Source organism: Periophthalmus magnuspinnatus, chromosome 15 (assembly GCF_009829125.3).
Source record: "Periophthalmus magnuspinnatus isolate fPerMag1 chromosome 15, fPerMag1.2.pri, whole genome shotgun sequence".
Classification (NCBI taxonomy): Eukaryota; Metazoa; Chordata; class Actinopteri; order Gobiiformes; family Gobiidae; genus Periophthalmus; species Periophthalmus magnuspinnatus.
Genome location: NC_047140.1, coordinates 7,219,968 through 7,230,455, shown reverse-complemented (window position 1 = coordinate 7,230,455; position 10,488 = coordinate 7,219,968). Strand labels below are relative to the sequence as shown.

At 37.8% G+C, this 10,488-nt stretch overlaps 1 protein-coding gene across 1 annotated transcript in view; it reads left to right on the top strand.

Moving 5' to 3' along the window:
* zfand4 (zinc finger, AN1-type domain 4) overlaps positions 1 to 10,488 on the top strand; it is a 30,128-nt gene continuing 19,640 nt past the window's right edge. The window contains exons 1-4 of the mRNA XM_033980081.2: positions 1 to 282; positions 3,262 to 3,557; positions 8,128 to 8,203; positions 10,210 to 10,277. Coding sequence (XP_033835972.1) covers positions 3,374 to 3,557; positions 8,128 to 8,203; positions 10,210 to 10,277 — 328 coding nt within the window. The 5' untranslated portion in view covers positions 1 to 282; positions 3,262 to 3,373. The remainder of the gene's footprint in view (positions 283 to 3,261; positions 3,558 to 8,127; positions 8,204 to 10,209; positions 10,278 to 10,488) is intronic.

Sequence of the window (10,488 nt, the reverse complement as noted above, 5' to 3'; positions counted from 1 at the left end):
CTCCCATTGGCTCCCGCGCCTGTCACTCACCCTCTGTCACAAAGGTGTTATTCAGACGCCTTTGACAGGTACGAAGATGTCGCCGAGGAGAGGACCGAGGCGAAGGACATCCTCGGGCTCCCTAGGCTCTGTGCGGGCTTCTCGGACTTAGGCGCGGTGGGATGCTTCATGTACCGGACCAGCGATCACTCCTTCCCGCCTGCGACAGCGAGCACAGCCGGACCCGAGCCCCTGGATGTAGCCGTGTTAGCATTCTGCTGCTACTAGCCGCCGCTCAGAAAGGTAGCCATTGTTTGTTGCTAACATGGCAACGCTGGCAGGAATTAGTGATTTTTGTAGTGATTTTAGGTCGTTTTTAAGCCATATGTTTTCAGCACATTGTAGAAAGTAGCCTTAAGTTTTGATAGATACATATTTTAAAGAAGATAATCGGATATTTGATGTTTTTTTTGGGGTGCATTGGGGATGTGGGGGTCCCATTCATCCTCGTTGTCAGACAAGCATGCCGTGAAGCTAGTCTAAACTCTTTTAATCTGTGCGTTTTAAAGCATATTTTACTATCAGGAATTATAAATGCAGGTTTTAATGAACGTAGAGTCATTTTGAAGACGACTACACAATGTTTTTTGCGAATAATACGCAAATCTGCACATGGACCCCTCTAATGTGCATTTCAGTATTGTCCAATTTGCATGTTTAGGCTGAAAACAATCTGATTGATATTGCTATAACATGTTGCTTTTGTATTTTAATAATTTTTTTAATCATAGTCAGAATTTATAACTACTCCACTATAGCTTTTAAAGGAGTGCTCAAAATTTGAAAGAATAAGAATCACAATGTTCCTTTATTTTAATCAACAATTTATGGGAAAAATAATAATTTTCTCAGTGTTCAGAGTTTTTCTATAGCAGATCTATTTGTTCTATTTGATTTCTAATTCAATCAGTTCTTACAATAACAGATTAGGTTGAACAGTTTTGCAAAATGAAAAATTAGTCTTCTTATTAATTAGGTGAAGAACAAATTATACAAGCAAATTATATTGAAACTAGTATGAGATGTGTTTAAAATGTGCATCCAGGCCAGTCCATTTGAATCCCATGTAACCCAATATTACAATGACCAGCGAACAGTGAAAGTGTCGTTTTTCAGTATCCGGTAATCAGAAATAATCTCCTCCACTTGTGTCACATGATCGAATCTGTTGTGTTTTGTTCAGACTGGAGACTTCTTGTACAGTACTACATCCTCACTCAGGATCTCTGTCAAACTTTGATGAGTGCTTGTTCCAGAGGTGATCCATCAGTGTCATGCTGGGCCACTGATGCCCTGCTCCTCTGGCTCCTCTGCCCTCTGCTCTGGCTCCTCTCTGGTTCCTCTGTGGGCGCTGCATATATAACACATGTGATCAGCTTGAATTTTGGCTGCAGCCTTTTAATGCGGCTCTAAATGTTTGATGAGCGGATTGCTCGTGTAAGCTTCCACTGCCCTGATTCGGACTGGTTGTCCTTTAAGCTCTCCACTTCAGCGCTCTAATTGGTTCTCACTTTTCTTCTCTAAAGAAAAGATTACTGTGTTAATTTGTCCAATAAAAAAAATAAATTCTGTATTTGAATTCTGATTTTAAGTATTTCTTGTCCATAATAGTGGACTTACTTACTTGTTGCTACTTTCTCATTGCCAAGTAGTAAGTGAAATGAATACCAATTGTAATTTATATGTCTAAAAAGGTTAAGGTTTAAAGATGCTTTGGCTGGAATGTCCCACAGTAGAGCATTAAACATACCATACATATTTTATGTTTTATGTCTTATTTTAAGACAAGGACAAAACCCCAAGCCACAAACAAAGTAGTGTAGTCTACTCCATTTAGTGTATTGAACAGTGCAGTGAGCGTTACATTGGAGAAACTAAACAGCCACTCCATAAGAGAATGTACCAATACCGGAGTGAGAGCTCCTCTGGACCCTAGTTTGCCGTACATCTCCATCTCAAAGACACTAGCCACTCCTTTGAAGACAGTGAAGTTCAGATCTTAGCTTCTTTAACTCCCCTCTTAAACCATTTATTTTCTCTGGCTATTTTTGATAGGAAAGACAGTCCTTCCTTAAACAGGAATGGGGGCCTGAGATATAATCTCTCCCCCATCTATAACTCCATCCTCAGATCCAGAACAATGAGAACAATAGTGGGGTCGTTAAGGCCTGAATAGGGTAGTTTCAGCTGAAACTGGAGACAATAGATGTTTACAGTTTCAGTGTGGTTAGCCCCTCCCTTCAGATAGATATCAGGCAGTGGCCACCAGCAATCTGACCAGAACTGAAGAAGCGGCTTGGATGAGCAGAGAAACATTTTCACTCTTTTAACGATTTGTCCAGTTGACAGATTTAAACTTCGTCTTTTGCTATCAGACCTGGACGACTGAGAGTTTACACAGACGTATGTTTTTATGTAGTGATCTCTTTGAGCAGTCACCTTTCCATAGATCTGACCTGTAACTCGGCGTGGTGATGCAATTTGCTGGTCTTTGTGCAGTTAGATGTGCAGGCCTGTCATGATAGTTACTATATCAATTTATCGTTCAGTATGTTAGATGGAGCAATATTTTTGGGGGGGCAGTATTTATTGTGTGTACATTTTATTTGCGCTATTGGAAATTTATTTTTAATTTTTTTGAGATTTAAGCTCTAGAAGAATGAAAAAAAAACAAACTACTATGACTCATTACAGATGCAAACTAAGTATAAGTGTTTCATTTATGTATTGCAGCTCATGGCTTTTTAATATTACTGTTGATTTAGAATAGTTTTTGTGGTTTAAATGTGCTCTTTTTGTGCCAATTTCATAAATTTGTTTCAATATTATTGTTTATTGCCTATAGTCACTTCAGCAATCTATATCGCACTTCAAAATTTGTTATCTTGACAGGCTATGGTGACAAGTAGGTGGCACGCCCATCACCAGAAAAACTCTGCACCTTTAACTGTCAACCAACATCAGTCAATCTCCTCATAATGACAAAAACAGATTTATTTTTTTTTACTTAGACTTTTAATATATATATATATATTTTTTTTTTGTTTTAATTCACAACAGTTTCTCACTTTAGACTTGGAAAGAAAAAAAATCTGTTGCTATTGGAAACATGTATTCTGATATTTGATCTATTGTTGTTGTGTTTTTTTTCTTGCCATTTATGGTTCAGCCCTAGATTACCTACTGTCCCTAACCCCATACTTGTGATCTGTTCCCTTGCAGCTGTGATGGTTGTCCACGATGTGTTGTGAGTGCTGTGAGCAGAGCCCGCCCCTCTCCTGCTCCTCCTCACCTTTGACCCTGCTTTCTCCTGACCCGTGAGTACCTTCCCAACATGGCTGACAGGAAAGAGCCGCCCTTCTTTAACGATGAGAGCGTGGGGGCTTTCCAATACATGCTGCCCTTCTACGACACCATGGAGCTTTACATAGAGACGCTGACCGGCACCTGCTTCGAGCTCAGAGTCCTGCCCTTCGAGGCTGTTGTCTCCGTCAAGGCTAAGATCCAGAGACTAGAAGGTATGAGACACTAGGCTCATGGCAGTTACACAATATAATGTCATTAAAATGATATTGCAAGAAGTTAAATATTACTTTTTTGTTGTTAGAATTGCAGCCCTGGGTGTAAGTAGCACATAACCATAGTAAGGATTGATTTAGGGCAGGCCTATAAAAAACATAGACTGTATAAAGAAGTGGGCTAAGTGAGTGTGTGTCACTCATAGCGTTCAGCTCCAGTCAAATTAAGATCATCAAGGCTAGCAGTTATATCAGGAAATTTGGAGCTAAGTTCCATATTTGGCATTCTGACCACGATTATCATACCAACCAATGATCCAATTCAGAGTTAGGCTGAGTTAGGCCTGATTTGTCTGTTATTAATGTTCATATCTTTATATACAGACACAATGGTAAAATAAAAAAAAAACAGGATCACTTAGAGTCTGCTTGTACAAACATTTTAAGCTCAGAATGACAAGGTTCACTGCAGCAGGTGACAGTTTTTCAATGTAAAGTGAATTGGAGCCAGACTCGATGGAGCTCGATTATTCTTCTTATTTGAAACATGGCGAGCGCATTAGCTATGTCCATTTATATATACAGTCTATGATTATAAACATAAAATTGCTTTCAGTACTAATTTCATGGACATAAATAAGTCTCAGTAAGTGCATTCTCCATAGTCTCCAAAGTTTGATCTCCAAACCACATGTTTTTACTGACGGAGAATTGGCTGTGGACCCCTCTATTTAAAAACACCCAAGCTGATCATTGATGGATTATTTGAAAGAACACTTGGTTCTTGATTTATTTTACACTGTGCCAACTTGTCCACGCACTTTCTCACCCAGCCTTTGGGGGTGATAAGCTTAAGCTACTTTGTTATTCAGAGCTGCCCCGTGACTAACTGGCAGATGGAGACTTACACATGTATTGAACTACCAACCTTTCCGTTATGAGGCAATTTACACTAAGCCACTGTCACTAATGACTTTTATTGGGCTGCAGCGATTAATTAGACTAACTGTGACTCATCCACTACTATAATAAAAGTTGCCAATTGTAATTTAAATGACTTTGCTCTAGTAAGATGTTATTGCTTTCCCTGGAATGTCCCTCAGTAGAGCATTAAACGTGCGTATCTAGTATATATTATATGGTTTTATGTAGTGAGCTATGGAGAGGTGACTCCAATCAAAGAGATCTGACCTGGAACTTGACTTGGTGGTGCAGCCTTCTGGTCTGTGCAGATACATGAGTTTAATACTGTACTCTGTCACTAATGACTTTTATTGGGCTGCAACCTTTTAAACTCATTGTGACTCGTCGATTACTAAAATAAAAGCTCTTGGTGTTTTGATGAATAGAGGAATATTTATTGTTATCTGGAAAGACCTTTTTATAAGAAAGAAGTGTCAAAAGAATTTTTACAAATATGATTTTCTCAATATTACACAGTAAATATTCTGTTTAGCAGCCTTCAGTTATTGTATGTAGACCATAGTCTGGAGTTGAATGCTATGGGTGATTTTATACTCCCTTAGTCCACTTCTTTATACAGTCAAATGAAGCTCAGTGACAGTTTTCTAATGTAAAGTGAATTGGAGCCAGAGTCAATGGAGCTTGAAGCGCAGCCCATGATCACATTCTATTTAGAACACAGCAGCTAGCAATTAAGCTGTGTCCATTTATATACACAGTTTATGATTTAGACCTTTCATGATAACAAATTTTGAAGCACAATATATCGCTACAGAGAAATATTGCGATTAATGATAATATTGAAAGTTCTTACATCTGTAATAACATTTAAACAAAGCCAGATGATCCCAGTGAACCTTTGTTAAATAGCCTGTTTCATTAAAAGACATGAGCTGCAAGAAATGAACAGCAAAATGTTTTGAGGCCCAAAATATATTGATCCAGCTTATATATATATATATATATACAGTAAATTGATGCATCATTGTCGTGACGGGCCCAACTGTATTTCAATCTTTTTATTTGGTTTGATAAATGCTGACTTGTGAGCTACTGAAATAATCATTAGTTGGCCTAGAATTTTATACCCAGAAGCCAAAAGCTTATCAACGTGCAGTGAAAGGCCCTGATAAAGCTGTCAAACTTGTGGTATTATAGAATTTTGGTTTTGGCTCTTTCCCTCTGCATAACCCGTGTTGTATTCAACAGTGCGTCTGGTTAGTGTCCTGTGTTAGCTAGCCTGCCCCCCTCTGCAGCTCCCTTCTCTCTGTCCCAGTGTGCACCAGCTCTATGTGCTCTGAATGAGATGAGGATTAGCAGGCTTTTGTGTGAACGGCCATCAGCTCTGAGGAGGCCCCCGCACTCTGCCTCTGCTCATCGAGACACCGGGACGACAACAGAAATATAAGATCCTCTGTGCTGTAGAGTCGGGCCTCGTCAGTTCGAATTAGGGCCGCAAGATTCATCACCATCGAATCAAAATTACAATTTGAATATATGCAATTAGCAGTTAGGTTCATACAAACTGCTAACCCTGTAGTTTAGATCTGTGCAAACATGTTCTGAAATGTGATTCTTGTATTAGTTTGTCAGTTCATATTTCAATCTTTTTGCCAATTTTTCTATTTACAACATAAATTCCATTGCTTGTCAGAAGAATTACAATTGGATATTTCGACCAAATCAAATTAAAATTGCAATCTGAGTTGTCAAAGCTTCTGCAAATAACAAAATATCTTACCTTTATTATAGAGCATCTTGTGGTATTTGTAGTTAAGATTTCTACAAACATGTCCTATAATGTATGGCAATGGATACTATAGCTGTAAGTACATGCCCATACTTGATATCAACCAATACCAGGGCAGAGATTGAGAACGGCATTTAGGTTCTTAAAACAAAAATGAAATGAGTCCAAACTCAAGTAACTACAGAACAACTTTGTATAAATAAAAGTTTAATCATTTAAAAATGTGTTAGATTTATTTTACATCTGGCCCTTTGAGAGCCGCCCTTTTGCTAATGTGCCCCTCGATGAAAATGTGTCTGACACCCCTGTTTTAGAGACTTTCTGGGCCAATTATGACCAGTAAATAGTCTTTTTACAACAATTTATGCTAAACTAGGACATCGGCTGAACAGATATTTGGAAGCTGATGTCTGATCCAGCAAATCTTTCAGGTTCGGTGCCAAAATCCAGTACCAGTATTAGACTGGCGCATCCCTAATTCTTGTTTTAACTTATCAGTTCATATTTCAGTCTTCTCTCAAATATTAATGGTCCTAGAGTAGTTTATAATGTACACTCTTAACACATTTTTACTTTTTTTCTTAAACTGCCAATCTAATCACAATACTAGTCAGAAAAATCAGATGATCATGTATAAAATTGTGCAACCCAACTGTGGACAACTGGTAAATTAAATCTTTTGTGTACATTTTCTCAGTTGTACAGTTGTGTCTGTAGGGGGCAGTCATGTATCATCTTCACTGGTCGCCTGCTTTGACTCTGTGTGTAATAAGATGTTGGTGATGTTGGTGAGAAAATAGGCCACTGGTGATTCCTCCCACTGTATCTGTGTGGGCGATATTTATCACTTTGTGGGGACTGAAATCTGAAATCTCTTTTTTTATGGAGGGGCTGAGCAGTAAAACACATTTTGATTGAGACGCAGTCATTTCTAATCTTCAGTGATTAGTTTGGGTTTTTTTAATGGAGAGACTACAGCCAAGCCTCTGGCACTTACAGCATGTGGTTTTGGAGGAAGACATTTGGCTTGATTTGACACTGATTAAAAGTCTATATTGTTATGTTCAGGAAATTAATATTGAAACTCATTTTTATTTTATTTTTTTAACATGACATAATAAAAACGAGAACAAGAAATGCGCAGATTTATATATTTTTTGTCATATGTCCTTGTAAATAAATGCAGGGCGATGAGTTAAAATAGGTTAAGGTTAGGCCAGTGTTATGATTTGATAAGCTTAAGTCATATTGGTATTCACAGCTGCTTTGTGACTAACAGAGACTTGCACGTGTATTGAACCGCCAACCTTCCCATTATGAGGCATATTCTGCCTTACACCAAGTCGCTGTCATTAAAGACTTTTATTGGGCTGCAGTCATTAATTAGAGTAATTGTGACTTGTCGACTACTACAATAAAAGTTCTGGTGTTTTGATGAAAAAATGAATATGTATTGCCTGGAAAGACCTTTTATAATAAAGAAATGTCCATAGAATTTAAATATATTTTCTTCAGTAATACACTTTGTTAGTACATATTGTATTTAGCAGCCTTCTCTGTATTTCAACTTCTATTTGTTGTTTTTTTTTTTTTGCTGATTAATCAATTATTTAAATAAAACTTGGGATTTATCAGTGTGAGGAGACTTGCGATAAAAATCCAGTCCTCATGAGATAAACCTGTGAATACTAGATAAACAACACGGTGTTAAGTAAAGCTATGAGATCAAATGGGTTAAGGTTACGCAAGTGTCAGTTACGATTAAGGTTCGGATCAGTCTCCAGGAAACGAATTCAAGTCAGTGTAATGTCCCCAAAAGCATGGAAACCTAACCTACGTCTGTGTGTGTGTGTGCAGGGATCCCTGTGGCTCAGCAGCACCTGATCTGGAACAATGTGGAGCTGGACGACGAGCACTGTCTGCACGACTATGGGTGTGTATGCGTCCTGTGAGAGGATGATGTCATGTGGACACTTTCCCCTTTTCTTGAGCTGATATCCAAAATTTGACTTGCTGCTTTTGTTGATAACCAATATTTGCTGATGCAGTCCATAAACCACAAAGTTAAAACATTTAACTTTTTAAAAATTCATATCATAATGCATTTTTATGGCATATAAGTGATTTCTTGTATGAATGTGTAAACTTGCAGCCGTATTTTTAGCCTAATTACTCATAATAACCCGTTTTTACTTCAAAAAGAAAAATCTGATATTGGCCTGTCACAATAAATACTACATCTATACATGACAGATGGAACATTACCTTTTGGGGGTCAGTATTTATCATTTTTTTAAACATTTTTTTATTTTTCTATATTAATTAATTAATATTACTATATTGGATTTGAGCTGTGGAGGGTTGAATTAATAACTCCTTTGACTCATTAGATACAAACTGCTTAAAGTGTTTAATTCTGTTATCTGTTGCAGTTTGTGTTTTTTAACTATCTTATACATTTAGAATCAATCAATTATTGCACCAGAGACATACATTTATTTCATTATCATTGATCATTATTTATTTTTCAGCAATGTATCGCACTTCAAAATTTTGTGACAGGCCTAATCTGATGGGCTGAGGACAAACTATGAGAGACACATGGTAATACATGGGGGGGGGGGGGGGGGGGGGGGGGGGGGGAACCCAGTGCCAAATATCGGTCACATTTTCAATATCAGCCTAATACCGATATCTGGGAGATGAGACATTGGAGCCAATAAATCACCCATCCCTAGTTCTGTGTTTACACTTTTGACATTACCAGTGATATTTATGTTCTAGTTTGACAATAGGCTTTGAGCACAACAGCACTCGGAAACCTCACTGTTGGCGCCACCATTTCCTGTGCAGTTTTTATCTCTGAGGTTTTAGCTGAGTCAAGCTAAAATGACTAAATATTTAAAGATAAGGCAGTGAACAGGAAGCTGCGGATGGATATCACTGATTATGTTAAACACTACACAAATGAAATGAATACTTCGTCAGAGACATGTCTGTGTTTAGGAAGAGATGTTTGTGTCTCAGTGCTAACATTAATTTCGATGCATTATAAACATTGAAAAAACTACAAGCTGAAGTATTCTACGTATAAAAATAATTGGGTAGTCTTTATTTTAATTCAATTTTAGTACGTTGTTTATTTTACATTTTACGGTTGTAATAAAAGTTGGCATAAGCTTTGAGACACAGTGAGCTAGCTTACTGCTGTGCACGGAGCCAATTACAACACTAACTCGTAGGCCTGTTTAGTCTATTTAATTTATCACTGTATTACACCATGACATCTATGATCACAGTATAATAGTAAGAACTAAAAACAAGGTAATCTCAAAAAATGTATCTAATTTCAAGACTAAACAAAAATAAAATAAATATATCTAAATATAAAGTGCGTTTTTATCTGAAGTCTGTCACATTATTATCGCCATCAGGGGCTATGCTAATCTATGAATGTGAACAAAAGTAAAATAAGGCTTCTCTGTGTTCATAGTGACAGTCATGAGTTTCTTCTTTTGTTCACCTTCTGTGGCACATGAACCTATCAATAAGTTCACAATAGATGGTGTAATTCAGTATAATCTAAACTTTAAAGCCGGTTTGAGTAACACTGGGTCACATTGGCAGCTCCAAACCTCCGACAGTGCTGTTGTGAACAACTCAACTCCATTTTCCACATGAGGGGCAAATGCTGACATCTCCTACAGTCTGTGAACGCACCACCGCACTGCTCAGAAGCGAGGGAGATGTGCGCCATAGGAATCCCAGAGCTGACCCAAATCTCATGTGTATCTCCTCAAAGGACCAATACACCTGATAGTCTCGTGTTTTATTAAAGTGAACTTCCTCTCCCCTCTCCCCTTATGCTCGGGCTCATATACAGAGACTAAATTGGTTGCAGTGTGTGACTTGTGTGTATTGATTCATATTCTGGTGCAGGATCGCTGAGGGATGCACGCTGAAGCTAGTCCTGGCCATGAGAGGAGGACCAATTAACACCAGGAAAGGTAAAGTACTTTTACTGCATGAGAAAATACTTATGTAAGTGTAGAATTAGCACTACTTTGTCAAACAAGACCATTTTTTTAAAGCCCCAGTATGTAACTAATTATCCCAAAAAATTAACTAAAAAAAAAAAGCATGTTCTTTTGTTTTCATTTTGGTTTACATAAAAAACATGTTCTTACTGTGTGTGGGTTTGTTTCTCTACAAACTTGA